Raw genomic sequence first — 21,437 nt, forward strand, 5'->3', positions numbered from 1 at the left:
TCTCTCTCTCTCTCTCTCTCTCTCTCTCTCTCTCTCTCTCTCTCTCTCTCTCTCTCTCTCGCAATTCTGCTTTCGGCGCGTCGCGAATTTTGAAGTCGGCACGTTTGTACGGGTAGCGACTTAGCGTAACTCCGTATCTGCGAGTCAGTTGAGACATAAAGCACACTGAGAGAAAAAAATAGTTGGAATAACTATAATCTCACTATATTTTATAGTTCGTTTTGGCCTCAAACATATATTTATAGTTCATCTAAACGTGAAGATATAGTAGAATGAACACAGATTTATAGTCACCATCTTATTACTCTATATATATGGTAAAGCACCTTTTGGGAATATAGTTACATGTACCTATATTTGCCAAATATTCCAATTGTATTGACTATATAAAATAGTTAATTTCTTTTACCATTCAATATTTGCTACCTTACTATATTTTTTATTTCAAATAATTATAATTCTTGGTAAAAATTTTACACTATCAGTTATACTACGTAAGAATTTTCTTGGTTAAAATTTTACACTATCAGTTATACTATGCTTATATTGTAAATATTACAAATATTATGGTAACATTTACTATAAAAATTCTATTCCTAACTATAATCTTTTTACTATGTCATTATAGTTCCTCATACATTTTTCTCTCAGTGCAGCGAGATATTTGGGGGGAGAGGAGGATCGTAACTTTAACAGCGCGGTATATGATGCAATCCCAGAATCGTATCCTGGAATATCCCGATCGAGCGGCTTCGGCCCTCCCTCCTCCCCTCCCACGCCTCGGACGTAATATTCTCCGCATCTGCATTTTCGCGCTCCGTCCCCGCTATTCCTGCAACTCGGCGTCGCGTCGAAAGTGCGCGAATAAGACGGCATGGGGAGACTGCTGCGCGCGAGGGCGCTGAATGTTTCATGAGGGAAGTTCATGATGAAGGACCCCTCTAGCGTGTACCGCGCGAGATATAGCAAAGTACGGGATCCCCGCATAATCGTACTCGTTCTCCCGCGATCCGGCGAAATTAGCGGACGATCGTCGCGTCCAGGAGACACGCCAACTGTGCGATAATTGTCGCAGATGCGCCGGCTCGAATCCGCGGACCCGTGTCGTCGCGCGTCCATTATGCATTCGCTCGCGTGTAAAATAGATTGCCGGTGTTCTATTCCGGGATTAAGAACGTGCCTATTATCAAATGATTAATGAGCTTATCTCATGCAAGAACATGTTCCAGCGATACATCGGCCGCTCGCGCGCGCTCCCCTAATGACGCAATAATAATAATAACAACAGCAACAACAACAACAACAACCTGACGGGGCGGCGTCGGTTGCACGTGTGTGCGAGAGCCGGCCGTAAATCGATTTTCGCATCAGCCGCGCGGCTATCGGTAAATGGCCCGAGCTGGGAATGCAGTTCGAGCAATTAGCGTAATTATTAATGCATTCGCAGTTTCTAATGAACGCGAGCCGATTTGCATGCGCGATGCTTCCGGGATAATCGTCGAACGGGTCGGACGTAGTCTGGCGCGCGTAATCGGAGGAGGAGCCGGAAAAGGTCAGTAGTTCCTCGGGAATTCGCGAAAAAAGCCGGTGTCCTCTTATTTCTCGTCGATCGCCGCCGCTACGTTTTGCCGTTAGCTTGACTTTAACTATACCTGTTGCACTATAAATGTCGATCGTACGAGAAATGGAGGAAGAAAGAGAGAGAAGGAGATACGAGTCTTCAAATATTTGCTTTGAGGAAGCTACTCGACCTCGCAACAGTCGCTTCAAGAGATTATTGTTAAGGAAACGATAATCCAGCTCTCGGTAAATATTGTACGTTATTCTCGTCGTATCGTCGAAATATGTGGAATTCTTGGGGAGATAATTGGATACTTGCGTCCACGGATAAAACAGATCGGGCGGATAAATTGTAGCAGGACTTCTCATCACATTTCATCTCACACTTATACTCTGCTCCGTCTCTTATAACATAATACGTTCTGTTTCTATGTATGTGCGCGCGCGAGATATTATTACATCGAATTCCTGGCAGAATAATCAAATATTTGTGTTCTCGGACCTCGAGCAGAGAAATTGTACAATATTTCTTATCATTTCATCCTATATTTATATCTGCTTTATCTTTTATAATACAGCACGCTCCATATTCTGTGTGTGTGTGCGCGCGCGTGCGCGCGAGGATAAAGAAATAAGAAGAAAAAAGCTCGTTTTTATAATAAGCCTGAATTAGTCTAGCGATTTACAGTTGGCGATTGACGATTAGTTTTCAACCGATTGAAGCAAAATAGCTACTAATTGTGCTGTGCTGATTGATTAAACACTAATCGCCAATCGCCAGTGGGCAATCGCTGACCTGATTCAGGCTTAACGCACCCTTCAATTGTCCCCTCTTTGTCGCACGTTCGAAATCGCAAGAGTGAGAGTGACTTTTGCGAATACGCAATCGTAAAATTGTCCCGCACATTAATCTGATAGCGGCCCTGGCATGCCGAGTGCCTTTAGCGCCCTTACTTTCGAGTGCAACTGGATCGCTTAATAGAAATCTGAAAGCAACCCTCCCAGATTCCCCCAGAGTGCTGTTTCTCTCTATCAGATTGAAAATTGATAATTCGCGTAATACGCGGGGCAGCCGTTACGGAGTCGTTACGCTTTGCGCGCGAACCTGCGACCTGTGACGTATCTAATTTAGGGAGCACCACGTGCTCCAGATTTCGTCGCGTGTGCTACCCTTCCGGCTCCGCGAGGAGGAGCGTTGTACACTGAAAGAAAAGAAATATCTAAAGAATAAAAGAATATTTATATTCGGTGGATGCTGATAATATATTAGATGAACTTGCACCAATACGTGGAAAGAAAAGATTGGTTAATTCGCAGACAGCCAACCGTGTTTCAGCTGAAGCAGCTAGAACGTTAGGTTATAACAACTGACTTCAGTTGGTTGACAACTAAGATCACTTGTCATAATCAAACACTCTGGCTGCTTCAGCTGAAATGTAGTTGACTGTCCGCGAATTAATTAATCGTTTTTTTCACATATTTATACATTGAAAAAAGAATTTAAAAAATTATATTTTTTTTGGTGGGGAAAAAGTTGTAGAAATATATATTCTTTTGTAATTATGAAACAAAGTTGTTTGTTTTTTTTTTTTTTTTTTTCAAATAAAATAATTTAGATGTTCTGCGATAGATCGAAATGTTTCATATATGATGCGAGAACGCCAAATTTGTATGATAGAATATAACGTATAATAATAGTTAGGTTGCTTCTCATACACGCTACTATTATTATTAATTATTACTTGAAGCTATTTTATATTTTGTTTTTTGCATTTCATTAGAAAGAAGATTTGAGCAAATCTGTTAAATCAGTACCCGTCGAGGGGACATCTCTTATTCTTTAGGTATTTTTTCTCTCACAGCGTAGGAGTTCTCCTTTCTTCCTACTGTTCTCTATCTTTTCTTTAACAGAAAGCCACCCTCGCGAAGTTGGCGTAGACGGCGGTATTTAATTTCGGTCGAATCTGTCTGATCTCTCGCGGCGAATCGCAGAATCGTGACTCTAAAGAGACCGAGCTTTAATTCCGAACCCTAACGTATATACGGTCCCGCGGGAACGTTTATTCATCGTCGAGTAATCCCGTTGTCGTTCAAATAATCTGTACGCCGTTTCTTCCGGTTACGTTCTCCACCGTTGTACCACCTGCGTCGTCGCCGACGGAGTTTACGTAGCTCGCCACATACACGGTGTCCTGTGCGAGCTCTGCCTCGTTTCCTTCCCTTTCCTTCCTTCCCGCGAGAACTCCCAGTGGACTTTTCCCCCGCGAAAATATGACCGTGCGTCTTCCGCGTGCTCTTTCAATTCTCCAACGTTCACTTAGAACGTTATTAAAACTTCTGCTCGGGGTGGGGAGCCTTCAATGGCTGCGTTCAACTTGGGTCATGAGAAATTTAATGCCGAACATCTCGTAATTTTGCGCTCATAATCTTATGGTAAAAGCAACGTAGATGGCCACGTTACGCTCGTGTATAACTCCGTGAAAAACGACACCATCCAAGCAAGACTTACCGTTACAAATGTCACACATCAGGAAACGTGGCACTGAAGAAAGAGCGGTATTCACCGCAGCGTTTTTGCGTAATGGTCGATTGCCGGCTGTAAAACTGCTGTCTCATGCTCTCAGTAGCGTTGTACTGAATAAAACGTGGCAAGGCAGTTGAAAAGACTGTAGAATCGTGAAAAATTTATTTCAATAATAACACTTACCATTTGGATAGTGAAACAAGTATATGATAACTTAATTTTGTAATTTCGGTCAATAGCGTAAGAGTCCAATAAAATTATATTATATTGCGAATATTAATAAAGTAAACAATTATAAATATATCTCATCGAACTCTCGATAAATCAAACATAAAGCATATCAAAAAACCACAAATACGAGTCTCGAGAATATTGTCGTTCAGCAGTCGGAGACATCCAAAAGCAGAAGGAGATAGATAGAACTATAATGAAGCATAAAGACAAAGAGAGAGAGAGAGAGAAAGAAGGCTAACCAGAGCTGATAAGAGGAGAGAAAAGAGAGAAAAAAGGAGCGAACGCATTTATTCTATGAAAAGTCTATCGTTTTCGTATCTGTGCATTGGATTTTGAACAATCAAAGATTATTAAAGACATTTAAATTTACATATTATTAAAAGGACAGTTTATTTAATTCACTGACTACCTAGAGTTCTTAAATTCACACATAAAACAAGTTTCTTATAATAACGAATTTATGAGTAACGATGCTCCATTGAAAATACGCCCCTTAGGCGCCCTGAAAACACACATATCCGACGAATGAACTTCACAAGAGACTAACTCGGCCACGTGTGTGTTCGGCTACGTTGTAACATGGAAATTACCGCGCTGCGATGAAAATCAAAGCCGACGCGAGGTCGATCGCGGAGCCCGACGTTTGTTGAATCCGCTCGTCGGACGACAAAGTGCACGAAAGCATGTCGCACTACGTAGTACGTGTCACGGACACTTGGCATCTTACAACGTCCGCGACCTCAATCGCGCGGCCACGCAACGCGAGCGGCAACCACCATCGTTTGCACGCGTCGAGTTTCACGAGCACCGTGTATATTTTATGGGGTGCGCGGTGGCAGTCTGCGTGGCGACGCCGGAGGTCGATACGGCGCGCGCGAGAGCGTCCTCGCCATCATCCGTTTCCGTCCGTCGTCCCTCCCGTGGGGTCGCGGCACAGGAGTCACCCTCCCTGCCTCCCTGCTTCCCTCGTGCTTTTCCCTCTCGTCGCCGAAAAAGGCAGAAAAAGAGGAGGATCTTCGATAGCTGCTTCTGCCCGCCCGCGAAGGCCGCGAGAGAGATAGAGAGAGAAAAGGATGAAGAGAGAGGGAGGGAGAGAGCGAGAGAGAGAGAATGAGTGAGCGATCAGGCTCGTAATTTCCCTATCACGCGTCTTGTCGGGCATAAAATTGCAATTTCGCCGTGGCCCGGCCAGATGACCTACGAGTTCTAATATCCGCCTGTAATAATCGCGCGAGGGTATCCGGCGCGACGCCGTTACACCGGTAATGGCATTTACCTTTACGATGCAGTGCTCCGCGGTGAAATTGTTTTGGAGATTGAAATCCCCCTTACATAACCCCCTCTTCCTCTCTCGAAGCCCCCCTTTCCCTGTCTTCCTTCCTCCACTTCCTCCCCGCGCTGGACCACCGTGGTTTAATCTGGCCGGGCGAGCCGCATCCGCAGCGGCGTTATTAATTCAACGGCTGTGATAGATCGCTCGACGTTCATTTGATCTTGAGATTTGCGAGGAGATCTCTCGTCGTGTGTACACGGCACGATGTGTCCGGTACGAGTCGCGGACGTTGACGAGGAAAGGCTGACAGCATATACACACACACACACACACACACACACACACACATGCTCTCGCGGCTCATGTGTATTTTTCTTGGGCTCGCAGTCGGGGGGGATACACCTTGACTCTCAACCCCTTTGGTTACTGAAAGTGGCTTCCTGCTGAGCGATATTTTTTTTAAGAGACGCCACTGTGGTGATTCTCCTCCAAAACTTGCATTGAGACTCAGCGGACAACTTGTCGTTATTGAGCGCAGTGCTTTTTTCGTCCCTTTTTGACGCTGTAAATGCAGATTATGTTAATCCATTAGCCATTGCGATATGCGGACGCAGATACAACGGATCGCATGGTTTAAGGTAACAACATAAGTCGATCACGCTGCTGTTATCCATTACGCGCTTTCAGCGCCAAAACTCTGCGTCTGGCTTAACCGTACTCAAAGGGCTAATAAAATTCTTACCAAGTCTGGCACGTACGTTACACTGGCGAACAACTTCATCCTTCTGCCGCACAGAGAAACAAGTTACGGTTGTATTCACTTAAAGTTTGGTTCTAATGAACGGACTAACGCATTTTAGTTGAAGAACACAGAATTTCTGTGGTTCTTGCGGCCCGAATTTGGTTCCAAAAAAGCCAGAAGTCTCGTTACCATCAACCGAGACGCGTTGGTTCGTTCATTACGACGAAACTTTTTTCTCATAGGGTGCGTTGCGTTTCCACGCATGATGCGCATGAAACGCAGCGTTAGAGTGACAGAGATACGAGAGTGAGATAAAAAGAGAGGGAGAGCTCTCGGGTGAGGTTGTCGAACCTAGGTTAGGTTAGTTCTCGAACGCATGAGATCGCATAGACTGCACTACCTCGGAGCTGAGGCAGTTCATGCGTTCGAGAACTAACCTAACCTAAGTTCGAGAACCTCACCCGAGTGCTCTCCCTCTCATTTTATCTTACTTTCATATTTCTGTCACTCTAACGCTGCGCTTCATGCGCATTATGCGTGGAAACGGAACGCACCCTTAGAGAAAAATTTAAATTATCCAACGTCCAGCGGGCTCTTACCAACCCATCTTTTTTGCCGGTTGTTTACCTTTACAATATCTTTCTTTCCTTTACTCTTGAAATTTCACTTAAAAAGCACAGTGATCACAGAGTCGATTTCAAATTCAACTGACCTTGCACTCGCGTAGAACTAATTTTCCATTCCGAATGGTTGAGTGAATATTTTCACGCAAAATTGAAGAGCGTATCTGATATGGTACTCAATTGTCACAGGAACATATTCACTCCAATCAATTGGAATTCGCTCATGTGGAGCCAAAATCCACTCTATGCTCGAGTAAAAGCATTCACTCTTGCGATTTCGAGTGGCAGTATTTTCACTGTCGCTTTTCACTCGTTTCGAGTGAGAAAAAAAGATATCACTCGAAGGAACTTTATTTATTAAAGAATACCTCGATTCTTAATACGCTGATGTCACATCGATTATGTCAGCACTCAACTCAAGTCTAAATCGTCAAAGATACGGCACATAAATGCAGTTCGCAACCCATACGTTCATTAGCTCGTTTCATTGGCCTTCCTGATAGAAACTATATATTGGTTATAGATTAAATTTAATATTCATACTGGTCTACATATAAATTAGTGAGACACTGAGAGAAATTATCAGATAAACCGATCAAGAAATTATGAGCCAATATTTCTCATTGGACGTATCCTGACTGGATACAAAAATTCATCGGTATATTGATCGGAAATATCCGTTTGTTCATTTCTTATCTAACAATTTCTCTCCGTGCGATCATTAGTGACCACCACGGCAGTCAATGTATCGATCATATTGATCACGAGATTGACAGTTTGCTCACTGAACTATTTAACAATTAACAGTTAAGGAGTCAAGAGAATGCACGAGGACGGCGTCTTCGTGTCTTGGTCGCGAGAGTAATGACTAGAGAGAGAGGGGGGGGGGAGAGAGAATTTAGGATTTACTACTCGCGGTGAAATTGTTTCGGAGATTGAAATTCTCGAGGCCGGACCGCGCACTGATTTAACCTGACAGCGAACGTGCACGGCGGCGTTATTAATTTACGGCCGAACGTCCGTCACGCTCGTGCACCTGACACTGGCGGGAGAGGAGAATTTTACGCGGGATCCACGGCGTGTGTCGGGGGCAAACCGTCGGAGATCTTTTCCCCGCGGGCATTCGACAAGACGCGCGCGCTTTATATCCGAACGCGAGTCAATCTCCATCCTCTTCGCCGCTCCGTCGTTCCCCGGTCATAAGTGACGCGAGAGCTGTCTTGGCTGTCCCAGTTTCCCCGGATTGTCGATGAAGATGTGTGTGTGTGTGTGTGTGTGTGTGTGTGTGTGTGTGTGTGTATTCGCGGGCGCTCCCGCGGTGGATGGTAAATTCGTTAATCGTGTCGCCCGTCCCGAGTACCCGAGGCAAGACAAACAGCACGACGGGGAGCCTCGGCGACCGGCGAAGCGCGACCTCGTCCGTATCCGAAATCGCAATTTCCGCGGACCTTCTACGACTCCTACAAGTGCCAATATCGAGTTTCACGGACTCGCTCGGTGTAACCCAGGTGCGCTGTTTCTCGAGTTCGTCGCGCACCACGCTTCGTTCCTTGTGTATATACGTGAATCGTCGTCGTCGTCGTCGTGAGAGAGTTGCCGCCTGCGTTATTGAAAAACACGTGCCAGCTGCTCCGTAATCGATTTCCGATTTCTGAATAATTCGTGCGTCGCGTAATTATCGGGAGTGCGTGGATCGCCGGAGGGGCAACAAAAAATCAACAAGTGACTCCGTCCTCGACCTTCATTCGCCAACGCGCACGTGCACCGACTAATTCGCGCTTGAAGTAACGGTCCTAATTACACAAAAATTTGATCCTTCGTTTGAGCAGTCAGCTCCAGTTTACTCTGTGGCGCTGATCACAAATATAACAATCAAAGCCAGCCCGAAATAAATTCCAGTATATAATAAATAGTAATTGTAAAAGAGTAAATAGTATAATATAGTAAATAATAATTAAAAGAGAATTTCCTCAAAAGATCAATTCTTTGAAAGCTATTTTTTTTCTTGTAGGAGGACAGGAACCTCGAATTTCATTCTTCAATTATAATTATCCTATTATTTCGGTAGCGTTAAAAACCGTCTAATAATATAATATTTAGAAGGAATTTTAGTTTTCTTCTGGTAATGAAAAACTAAAAATATTCTGTTGTTTTATACATCATACTATTATTTTACAATATCTATGTATATGAAATAGAATGTTTGTCTGTATAATCCTTACTAGCCCCTAAATCCTTTGACCGATCTGGACCAAATTTTGCATAGTTACTCCCTAGGACCTTGCGGAAATTATAGGCTACCATGAAACCTGGACACCCCGCCTCTAATGTCGTCCCCTCGACACTTTGCGATAACCCACGCAACGCCGGGTAGTTTAAGCTCTTGAGTCAGAGCTGATAATTCCTTTTCATTATGGTTTTCTGTCTAAACACATAAAGAGAAAAGGGTCGACATTCAAGAAGGATACAAATTATGATACGAAATTTGTTGACCAGTGTTATAGGTCAGTTAATGGATTAGAGTAACTTTCGTTCATTTGCATATGAATATAACTGTAGAGGAACTAAAGAGTATAGGAAGTATAGGAAATTTCTTTCCACGTCCTCATTATAGTGTGTACTCTTTTAATACATTAATGAGCCGACATTGAAACTCGGTTCATAATTGCGACCGTTACCTTATCCCCGTGATAATCGATTATGATTACGTCGCCTGCCATTCTTTAGACGTCAACCACTCGCTTCGATACTTCGACCGAGTAATCCACTTCCATCCTAACCGAAAGCGCCGCGTAATGGATCGGGAAGGAGCTCGAAGCGCGTTGGGGAAAGAGTTCGTGTAGGAGGAGCAAACGTGCGTCCACTTGAGTCAGATTTTTCGTCAGATCCTATCTTATGTCCACCTACGTCGGGAAGCGCGCCAACAGTCACGGATTGGCGTGCCGATCTTAATTAGCAATTAATCTGCCGGGATCCTGCGCGTCCACAATGGAGCGGCATCGAGCTCGATCCGAGGGATCAAGTAGGGTTAAGGCGATTGCCTGCTCTTGGCGAGAGCCAATCGAGTGGCTGATGCGGCTTGAGCGATAGCGGGAGACGCTCTATTTCAAACGAGAAGACTAGCGTCTCTCGTTTGCGAGCGCGAGAGACGCGCCCGATATCGAATATTCGAGGGTGGCTGACTGGCTGGCTGGCTGGCTGGCTGGCTGGCTGGCTGGTGGGTGGCTGGCTGGTTGGATAGATGGACGGATGAGGAGCAGAAGGAGGAGGGCAAAAGGGTGCGCGGCGATATACAGGGGTTGGCTGCAGCAACAAGCTCGATATCTCGCTCGCGTGTGTATACACACCGCGATGCAGCGCGGTGAGTGGGTTGATGTGCACGTGGAGGAAGAGCAAGTGTACCGAAACGTTGCCGAAGCACGCTCATCTCGGAGGAAACAGCGCCGCGTGCATCCCCCGTGAGTGCGCGTGTGTGTGAGTGAGTGAGTGGGTGTAACGCGGTTTAATATAGACCAATAGCACGGGGCGCGCTGCGTGAGGAGCCAAATGCGGATTATGCAGGACGTTGTTACCGTAGCTGCCGTCTTTCCTACCGCCGATCGGAAGAGGACGACCCGCTGCCGCCGTCGCCGCCGCCGCCACCACCGTCGTCGTCGTCGTCGTCGCCGCGTCCGGGATCGAACGCTCGTTAGCAACACGATCGGAGTCGTCTCGAGAGCGACACCATTATCCTGATGATTCCTCGTGTAGCTCGAGGAAACGTGAGAAAAAGCCGACGGGGTGGCCGTGTCGCCTCGGTCCGCGCGGGTTGTTCACGCCGCGTCATTTATGCCTAATCATTATAAACAGAGTTGGAGTGAGAAACACCCACTTGTTCGCGTCACTCTTGGTAATTGGTGCTCCAGAAAAATCTTCTATCCTGTTCTATGCGACCACTATCGCAGTTGAACTTCTGGCCTGCGCTCTATGATTCCAAAGAAAAAGGAGATTTATCGTACTACATAATCGAATATGCGAATAAATACTATTGGCCGCAAAAAAAGCCGGGTTTTCCTGGAGTATCAGTGATACCGATAATTGGGTGTTTTACCGTATATATGCGATTTTCGACCTTCTACATGCCTGACGAAATTCACATATCGTGTGCAGGTAGAACTAATGAAACTGAACGGTGAAGTCCTGCACCATTCTGACAGCTAAAGCATTCGAAAGAATATATCATTCTTGGCAAGATCCTCTTATATACGGCTTCAAGGAGATTCTTCTAAAACCAATGGGAAATGTTCAAAGCACATTACCTCTTCATTGGAAGAGAAATACTCTCTCTGCAAAACTTTCCGCTTAGAATGTGGAATTATGGGAAATAGAATACCTTGCTGAAGTTTCTTTCTTTGAGTATTAGAATATTTTCCTTTGGTTTTTAGAACAAAATCCTCTTGAAAAATCCTCTTGAAGCCCTAGGAGAATTTCGCTAAGGATGAAATTATATATATATATATATTTTTTTTTTTTTTTTTTAATAACATATGCACAGTCCAGAGCACTACAGTCGCCATTGTCAAAAGATTGTCAATATATTCAGGTATCTTGGATGAAACCTGACCTAAAAAGCTCGTTCTACCGCATCACGCGCACTCATTGGCTACTTTTCGTCAGTTAATATCTCAGTAATCATCGTTGTTGCAAAATGATAATGAAAGACTTCTCCGTTCAAATCGATGAGCTCTACTCGCACACGAGGCTTTTGCAACACTCAAATGTGTGTACACCCTGCAAATGTGTGAGGCTGAAAATCGTGTAACTTTCGATCCAGGGAATGATATGGCATACATGACGCTGACTTTGCGGAAGAATGCTCGGCGCCTCGCGTTGTTTAAACTCGCGATCTCGAGGCGCGCAAGTTTGCGCCCGTCGCGTTCCTCGGAGACCCCGGAATCGTGGGAATTCTGCACTCGCCATCGGGACGGCACGATAAATTGTTATTACATTGATTTAAAATTTCGGTTTCTGTGCCACCCCCGCATCTTTCAGAAGCTTCCCCGTTCTCACATCAGCGCTCGGCGATTCTCGCCGGGAATTTCGCCCGCGAGCCAGCGAGGAACGCGGGATAAATGACGGCGCTTGGGCCCACGTCGTTTGTCTCGTTGTCACGTTGGAGCGGCGAGACGTGTAGCCGTCGATGGTGATTGTAGAGTCTCATCGAGGAACTCGCTCGTTCTGTTGCAGGCTCAAACACACACAAAAACGACGCGACAGGAAATGGAAGGCCGGCTCCCCTTTTGGCGGAACCAAGATACGGCGCCGCGCCCCAGCCATACGGTGAGTGTCTGTCTGTCTGTTTGGTCTGCCTGTTTCAGCGTCCGTCCACCCGCCCGTACGTCCGTTCGTTCGTTCGTTCGTCCGTCCGTACGTCCGTCCGTCCGTCCGTCCGTCCGTCCGTCCGTCCGTCCGTCCGTCCGTCCGTCCGTCCGCCAGTACGTAATGGCCAAATTAAGCTCACCGGTTCGGAAAATAGATGGCTCTCGACCGACCGGCGCGATCGTAGGTTTTCCGTGAACACGTGTAAAAAATGAGAGCAGGATTAATGGAAGACTGACGAAGTGCGAAACGCGGCCGGCGTTCCCGGCGTTCGCCGGAAGTAAAGAAGTACGTCGAGGGCGGCATTAGTTTGCAGCGTACGAAGAGGAAAATTTACTTGTGCGCGCCCTCGCGAGCGCGAGAGAGGACCTTTTATCTCCGAAAAGATTCATTGGACGGACCACCGCATTCATGAAATATCGCGTTGAATAAATTCAGATATTTCCACGCGGAGAAAGCGTTTCTCCCTTCCTTCCTCCTTCTCTCTCTCTCTCTCTCTCTCTCTCTCTTCTCTCTTTCTTCTCTCTCTTCTCCCTCTCCTCTCTTTGTCTCCCTCTTGGGACGAGCTCTTCAAATTAGAAAAGTATCTTATTAGGACACGCTCATTTTGCAAGTACGCGCAGCTTGTTATTTTCATTAGACGTTTAAATATTAAGGCGAGAGCACAAATGTACGTAGCCGCTTCGTTTTCCCGGAGGAGTATTACGCGCAATTTTATTCGCAACGCAAATAGTGTACGCAACGTAATAGCATGTACGGCGCAAATTCTGAACGCTTTAATTATGATAATGGGTGGAACGGCGATAAAATTAGAGCTGTCATTTTCTCATGAAATCCACTGTGTCTCTGTTGGAGGAAAAAATGCGTGACCACGTCCTATCAGGTTGGTGCAAAAGCTTTGTCATTTTCCTCTTAAATTCTCGTGGAAATTTTGGATATTAAAAGGAAAGCAACAAGTCCTCGTTAACCCTGCCTCGTTAAGCCGCCAATGTTTGTCACCTCGATCTAAATTTCGAATAATTATTTCATGTGATTTAATAAAAAAAATGTTTGTAATTGGTATTACTTTATTTTCCTTCTGCCGAAAAAAAAAAACAATTAAAAATTATTAAAACAGATTACAAGTGTGAAAAAGCAATTAAAGGTGTCAAAGTAACTCCACATTGCTCTCTTAACCTTCCGTTAGGCGCGAGTCTTTGTGGAACAACGATGGATATTTCCTTAAACATTATATTAATTAAAAGAAAAATAATAACTTTAAATAATAATAATTTAATAATAATTTTACACACAACCTTGTATCAGTCTTCATAATTTTTGGTAGTTATTTTTGTAAGAAGATGGGAAAGATATCACTCTAATCTCCACTTGTCGTACCAAAATGTCGTACCAAAATGAAGTTGCTCGGCACGTCTCAGATACGGTCGTGAACAGAATGTTGTCTGTAATTTTTAGAGTGAGTTTGTAAACTCGTCCGTCTTGTCTCCAATGGGAGAATTCTTCCGTTGAAAAACGAATTCTCCCATTGGACAAGATGGAAAGTTAAGTAAATCCACATACTACAAACTCATCTAAAAAATGACGGACAGCCTTTCTGACTACGATTGTACCCGTGATCGTCGGAAGGTTAAAGTGAATCAGCAAAAATGCTTCTGATTAAATCAGTAAAGGAAGTGTTTCACCGACAATCAGTGAGTATTCACTGATTTCCACTTCTACTTTACTGCTTCGTCTTATATCTCACTGATTTCGGTCAGTGAAACATTTCATTGCAAAACGTGTAGCACACAAATTCATTGCAAATGCATTGCTGTGTCAAATTCAACTTTTAGCATTGCATTTAAAGCGATAGAATTAACGGCTATGCGGCTTGCGTGCGATAGCACTGTTTGCATTTGCAGACTGTACCAATAGTTGGAACAATCGCTATTATGAACTGATCCTTTCAACGAGATTTCACTGATTTCACTGCTATACTGAGAACTAAACCATCAGTTATAAGTATAGCATTTCAATGAAGAATACACCGATTGTACTTTAGAGAGTGGCAATAATGGAGTACACTGCAGGATGAAGTGTGTTATAACAACACATTAACACGTCTCTACTTTTAACACATTACAGATGGAATTCACTTGACGTTGCGAATGCTTTGATGCGCTGTACAAACCGGTCATAGTCGTTCTTTGCGCGCTTTGAAGTGTCTCTAGCTTCAAGTGAATTCTACTCTATACTGGTAGCTTGAATTAATACACGTATGTGTGTTAGGCAAAAATGTTTTAACCTCAAATATCGTATTTTAATATCGAAGAGACAATATGTGACATTACATTAAGAGACGATGCATGAGGTTAGGACATATGCATACAAAGATAACATATTTTGAGATTAGAACACATACAATATTAATTTAAAATACCAGTATACTGCAAAAGCCTTGTAACAGTTAACAAATGTACTCGATTGAACGTTTCAGAACTGTATTTGGTAATTAGTATCAAATATAATATAATACATATCAACAGTCTCTGGTAATAATTACAAAATAATTAGTAAAACAAATTCTTTATAGTTTAACCAATTTAATTATTTGGTAAATGATATCAAATAATATTTGATAATAATTACTGAATAGTTGAATATTACCGGAGCGAATTTAATCATTTTATGTATTTATCACATCATGTGGTAAGTATCACTAAATAATATGGTTTTATTACAAAAATTACTTGGTAATACCACATAGATTGGTAATAGTCACCAAGTCTTAGTAATAGATACCGAGCTTTGTTAAAGTTCTTTTTGTTAATACTAACTAAATTATTTATTTATACTCATCTACATACATATTTAGCTTCAACTATTCCATCAAAGCATCTAGTAACTATTATTCGAACTTGATGGTTTTCACTAAACCATTCTTTTCAGTATACAATGTGTCAAAAATGGAGACGCGTTAACGTGCTGTTACAACATACTTCATTTTGCAGCGTGCTAGCATTGGCAGTCCAGAGTGGAATGTCTGAAGGAATAACGAGTCGATGTCATTCACATTTGATTCGTGAAAATTATTAATCCCTCGAATGTAAATAATTTCGTTTTATCTCATAAACAACACACGAGACGGAGCTTTTGCACCAACCTAATACACGAGGCAAAATTCTCTCTTCTATGCATCCTCTCGACAAGTGTCTTCCTCAATTGTTCAAACGTGCAAATTACTTCTCCGAGATCCGCAGGTTCGCATAAAGATGCTCCCGGCGAATATCTCGACGGCTGACTCGATAAAGCTAGATCGAAATTGTCACGTAACCGACACGTGACGCTGTTGCACCCGACGTTGCACTCCGAACCGCTATTACAACCGGCAGCTTGGCCTTTTGTGCGCGCACCACCACCGCCAACAGTTCGAACTGTTTGAACTTCTAATATTGACTCCGGGAAAATAATTCCCAGTATATAGCACTGTCTAAAACTGCCGCCGTAAGTCACCGCGGCCGCGGGATCCTATTGCGATTTTGACGGGAAATCGATGAGCCGAGCGTAACAAAGCGCGCCGCGCGGCTGCAATTGAAGCCACTCCGAGCCCGTTGCGCGATGTAATCCGATAGTTGAAAACATTATCGTAACTCACCGCGCTGCCCACTCACCTTTCCCAACAGCCTCCGACATCCTAATCGATACCATTTGTCGCAACATTTAATACGCAGTCGTTGCCGACAAAGCGTTGCATTACCATTCCGACGGAGCCGTCGGTTCGAATTACGCCGGCTGGTGCTTGCATTCTATTCCTCTAATGCATTCTGATTCTGCCTTCGATATTTCTTTTTGCTTCCGTGTGCGTTGCCTCACTTTTGTACCTTTGATATGAAATGGAAACTGGCGAGAGAGCGATCGTCGCGGATGTTTGCGCGTTAACTTGATTCCCAGCGGGAGGATAAGATTGTTCAACGGCGTAACACACTTGTCAGACTGTCGACTGTCTTTACCCCGCGAATAATATTCTTAACATTAATTAATCCCCTTCAAAAAATTCCCCTGGGACCTTATAGAAAATGTTTAGTAACTTGTATATCTATAGTTTTTGTAGTTATATATTATATTTATAGAGTATTTATTATAATTTATGGTTTTTAGATTATCTTCGTCTGTGTGTGTGTGTGCGTGTGTGTGTATATATGTACGTGTGAGTATTCAAGAATTTTTAAATAAACGGTGGTGCATGACACCGCACTGAGAAAAAGAGTGTTTGGTATCTGTGATCATATTCGCATTGTGAAAGAATTACAGTGAGGAGAACCATTTTTTCATTAGTAAATTAAGTGTTACTGTACTGATAGTAACAATAACCTTACATACATATTGTTACTATTACTTTTCTGTTAAAACAACAGTAAAGTGATAAAAAAATAACTATACTTTTAGTGAAATTAATCCTTTTTCTCTCAGTGCGATGCTCAACACTCGCGAATTAAAAGGCGCCTCGAACCCTTCAAAAGCTATTAACACCATGGAGGAAATTTAATTATTATGATGGGCATTTTCGATCACATGTGAGTGTAAATGAGGACTAAGAGGGAGTGAAAGCTTGAATGCCAGTGTAATTGCATCAAGAACTGAATATACATATACCTGACGTATCAATATATAATACATGTTATAAACTAACAAGGAAATACACGAAAACATCTCTCACTGTGATTTTGATAGGCCTCGGATATGTGTAGAGTAGCTGAAAGAAATAAGAGATTCTCGTATTTCTTTCATATGTGCTTTCCCACACGTTTAGGGGTTAAACCCCCCCAAAGGTAACTCCATAAAAATAAATGTGGGCGAATATCTTCGCAAATCCCGCGAGATACGTGAGAAGATGTTTTCGGTAAAAATTTCGCAGCCTGTGATATACTTTTCGCGTTCAAATTTCCCCAAAATATCGTATGAGAGTTAAAAGTTTACGTGTTTAAATTACATTGAAAAATTACGTATTTAAGGTTTCTTATACCTCGCCGACCATATCGGATTTGTGACATCAGAAGCGAGGAATGACGTGCTGACGAAAGTTGCGAGTGCCTCTTTTTAATAAAGATAAATATGGACGAAAGAACATAAAATTGTCCGAAAATCCCTTTCTCTTGATGATCAATAAATAGTCGTATAATAAATGGTGAAAATAAGACACGTGAGAAACGTTTTGTCTGTATGCTTCACTTCACCATTTATCATACTATTTATTAATTGTCAATAGAAAAGGATATCTTTCGGACAATTTTACAAGTATGCTCAAACAGTCTCAGGTGCTCTTTCGTCCATATTTATCTTTATTCAGAAATGGCACGCGATTTTCGTCGGTATGTCGTTCCTCACTTCTGACATCATAAATTTAACATGACCGCGGCGAGATACAAGGAGCCTTAAAGAAAATCTAAAGGCACAGCTATAAAGCGCACGAAATGTCACGAAACTTTCGTCCGAAACATTTTCCCGTATACCTCGCGGTTGCAATCAATTTTCTCGGATTTCCTCCGAGGGGTCGCTTCGCCCTCCAACCGCGCCCGGCAAGATATATAAAATAATACATCGCGTATGTTATTTTTCAGCTGCTCCACGATATGTCCGAAAAGCAGTACGTAGAGAAAAGCTTCGGCAATTACACTGAAGTAACGGTTACTTCCCAGCAATCTCCGTGCGCGGCTGCACTTTCCCATCGCGAAGCTATCGTTAAACCCCTCCGCCCGACGGTGTTTCCATCAAGGTGGACGTCGTCGCACGACGGACACAATGTCCGGTTTATGCGTGCTTTCTCTGCCTCCCCCAACCCCCCACCCCCTCTCTCTCTTACTCTGGCATCATCATCATTTATCCAGCACGGCATCTCGTGGCATGTGGTTTCAGGCACGCCACAGGTCTTCCCGCCGGCCACCGGGCACGATCGTTACGAGGAAAATTTCAACGGGCCAGCGACGTACGCGGAGCCGTACGTGGAGCGTTACGGTATCAAGAGCGATTTCAGCGGCCGCGAGCCGTTACATCCCACGCCACCTCGGCCGGGCTACGTGCCCACCCTGGGTCAAACGCCACCCTCCAGCACGCAGGGCTCCGTGATGATGGTGTACGGCCTGCAGCCGGACAAAGTCAATACCGACAAGCTCTTTAACCTGTTCTGCCTCTACGGTAACGTGACAAAGGTAGGTCTTGCTACAGCCGCATCCCCGTTCAGGCATACGATCTATATCGGTCGTATCGTAACGTCGTGACATCGCAAAATCATAGCATCGTAATGCTCGTGAGCGCTGACTGTCTACATAGCGTCGTACGTGGTGTCGGCCAATCGGAAATAATTGACAGTAGCGCACCGAAACGGTATCAGGGTTGCTACAGACCGGGAAAAGTCATGGAATTTTAATTTGTCATGGAAAACCGGGATCAGGGAAACATATAAAATAACCTGGAATTTTGATCTTTCCTTACAATTCTTTGAAATTAAAGTAACCCTCCCTGAGTTATAAGAGAAGAATACACAGTCTCTAGACACTTACTAAATCTAGAGTCGCTAGGAATTTTATTAATGTATCAAGTTTTTTTTTTAATTTTAACATTTTATAGTTTATAGGCATAGTATAGGAATTTAAATGTTATTTAAAAATAAATAAAATTATAAAATCTTATTTGTTTCTTAACATTTAAACTGAGAATTCTTAGTTTATATTGAATATGTATACATCTATGCTAGTCTGTGCATCATAATATTAACAAAATAATTAAAATTTATATTTTACTCAGCATTTTTTCACTCAATCATTCTTTTCCGTGTCATAACTACATTCTTTTTTCTAATATTCATATAATTTTTGTCAGCCTGAATGTACATTTTCAAGAATATATGTTAGGAATATTATGTTACTAAACTAAATTTATACTATTTTTAATAATATAAGCTACTTTTTCTGTAATCCCTGTTCCTAAACGTTAAAATTGAAGATTATATTGGTCATGGAAAATTCTCCACTGTCGTCTAAAAAACATGAAAAAGTCAGGGAATTTCAAAATTGGTTTTCTGTAGCAATCCTGAGTATACATAGTGCTGTTTATTTTAAAATGGAAGAAAGAGTACAAAAGTATATGCTTTTAACCCGTAACAGATACCATGGGGTCCCAGGGACCCCAACTAATTTTATTTTCGTGATAATTCCTAAACTATCCACTGTATATGGCGCTAATATCTTCAGTACCTTTCGAGTAACAGTTTTCAGTGTGACAGAAGAAAAAATCATCGAGTTATTTGTAAGTAGCTGTGAATTATATGCATTTGTTTTTCTGGGGTCACAGTGACCCCATTGTACCGTTACTTTTATAAAAATAATTTTCTTAATCTTCAGCTCAATATGACTCATTCTTCACGTAAAAGAGTAAAATCTCTTGCCTTTCAGTTAGTAGAACCTAAGAGACGTCTTACAACTTAATATATTCATAAGCCATTGCGTTTAACAATTTCATCTATTTTAAAAATTGAAGAAACTGAAAGATCTAAAATTATTTTGCCATCCATATGTGATAAATGTCCTAGAAGTAAAGATATGAAGTCTAAAGAAATATATGTTAGATGCAATGAACCAATATGCACCAAATATGCAAGCACTATCTATAAAGATTGCATCTAAAAACTCTCTAAGATTTTAATATTGTATTTAATTTAACAATACTTGTTTATATTTTCTATATATAATCTATAATTTGTAGAGTTAGATTAAAATATAAATTTTTTTCTTTTTCCGATTATTTGTCTTTCAGTGTATTTTATTTCAACACTGTTCGCATTGTGTTGATTTTATAATCAGTTAACGTTTTCTTTTAGGTTACTGAAAAACTGAGATTGTTATTATGTATGTCTAGTTGTAATATAATATTTGTAAAGTATTATTTTCGAACTATAAAACGTTTTTCTTTCTATCTTTTATTATCATGTTAAAAATGGCAAAAATTTATTGGGGTCCGGATCCCATTGTAACTTGACTAAATTGATTAATTATAGCTTGACTAATTATAGTTTGACTAAAAAGGTATGGTACCTGTTACGGGTTAAACCAAACATTAGTGAGCGCGGACTTATTACTTATTTATCATAAAGTTGGGCTAAGAAATTGTAAACACGTCACAAGTCAAACGTATCTATAACAGAACATAACCTCGAGATTTCGATGAATGAGGAATACAAAAGGCCGCACTACAAGTAGAAAAAGGGGCGCGTCCTATCTGTGATTTTTCAGAAAATAGAGTGCCACTACACGCCCGCTTCAGAGCTAAATATACGGTTCTTCGTGAAGTAACTATTACGCGTTTCTGACATCGAGAAATGTATGCTTTAAATCTGTGCGAAGGAGAGAAAAATGCTGTTACACCAACAAAATTAGTCAGCAGTGTTACACAGAAAAAAAGATGGGTTGAATCATGCGAGAATGAACAAACCAAAATGCAACAGCATTTTTTTCACATGCATTAGAAATGAAAATCATTTCCCCAATAATCGAGTTACGTTACGAATCTTCTTTGATTAGGCGCATTTTACCTGAGTGTTTTGTGCCTAGCTAATTCGTCCTCGGAGATCGGGAGAGTTATTTCGAGAGACCGGAAGCGCGGTATCGATTCGCGTTCGCGCACGCTTTCCAGATTACGCGCTAAACCGAACGACGGACCTCTTCCTGTGTGTCGCAGGTTAAGTTCTTGAAGACGAAGGAAGGATGTGCCATGATCCAAATGGGCGACAGTATAGCCGTAGAGCGGTGTTTACAAAACCTGAACAACGTCACGATCGGGACGGACGGCAGGCTGCAGCTCGCCTTCTCGAAGCAGGCCTTCCTCTCGGACGTCACCAACCCTTACATTCTACCCGACAAGACAGCGAGCTTCAAGGATTTCACGGGAAGCAAGAATAACAGGTGACTATTGCCGCGCGATTCTCCGTGGTGTCTTGATCCTAACTTGTCATTTTTCGCGGCTCCCCCTTGTTTTATCGGATGTCGTTTGTCTTCGCTTGATCTTCTCCTCGGTCTCACTCTATTCTCCCTTATCGCACATATATGTACAACCGTGGGTTTTATACAGGGTGTCCCATATCACCTTCACAAT

The 21,437-nt window shown here is 42.6% G+C and overlaps 1 protein-coding gene across 2 annotated transcripts in view; it reads left to right on the plus strand.

Annotated features, from left to right (window-relative positions):
• The window catches only part of LOC116840356 (heterogeneous nuclear ribonucleoprotein L), a 336,043-nt gene that overhangs the window by 291,475 nt on the left and 23,131 nt on the right, over positions 1–21,437 (plus strand). The window contains exons 7-9 of one of the 2 annotated variants that reach the window (XM_032806975.1): positions 12,183–12,275; positions 18,207–18,499; positions 21,024–21,247. In XM_032806975.1, coding sequence (XP_032662866.1) covers positions 12,183–12,275; positions 18,207–18,499; positions 21,024–21,247 — 610 coding nt within the window. The remainder of the gene's footprint in view (positions 1–12,182; positions 12,276–18,206; positions 18,500–21,023; positions 21,248–21,437) is intronic. The other variant, XM_032806976.1, reaches the window with a different exon arrangement.

This window comes from Odontomachus brunneus, unplaced genomic scaffold (genome assembly GCF_010583005.1).
Source record: "Odontomachus brunneus isolate Ranch 3 - 2012 unplaced genomic scaffold, Obru_v1 Obru_scaffold_009, whole genome shotgun sequence".
Taxonomy (NCBI): Eukaryota; Metazoa; Arthropoda; class Insecta; order Hymenoptera; family Formicidae; genus Odontomachus; species Odontomachus brunneus.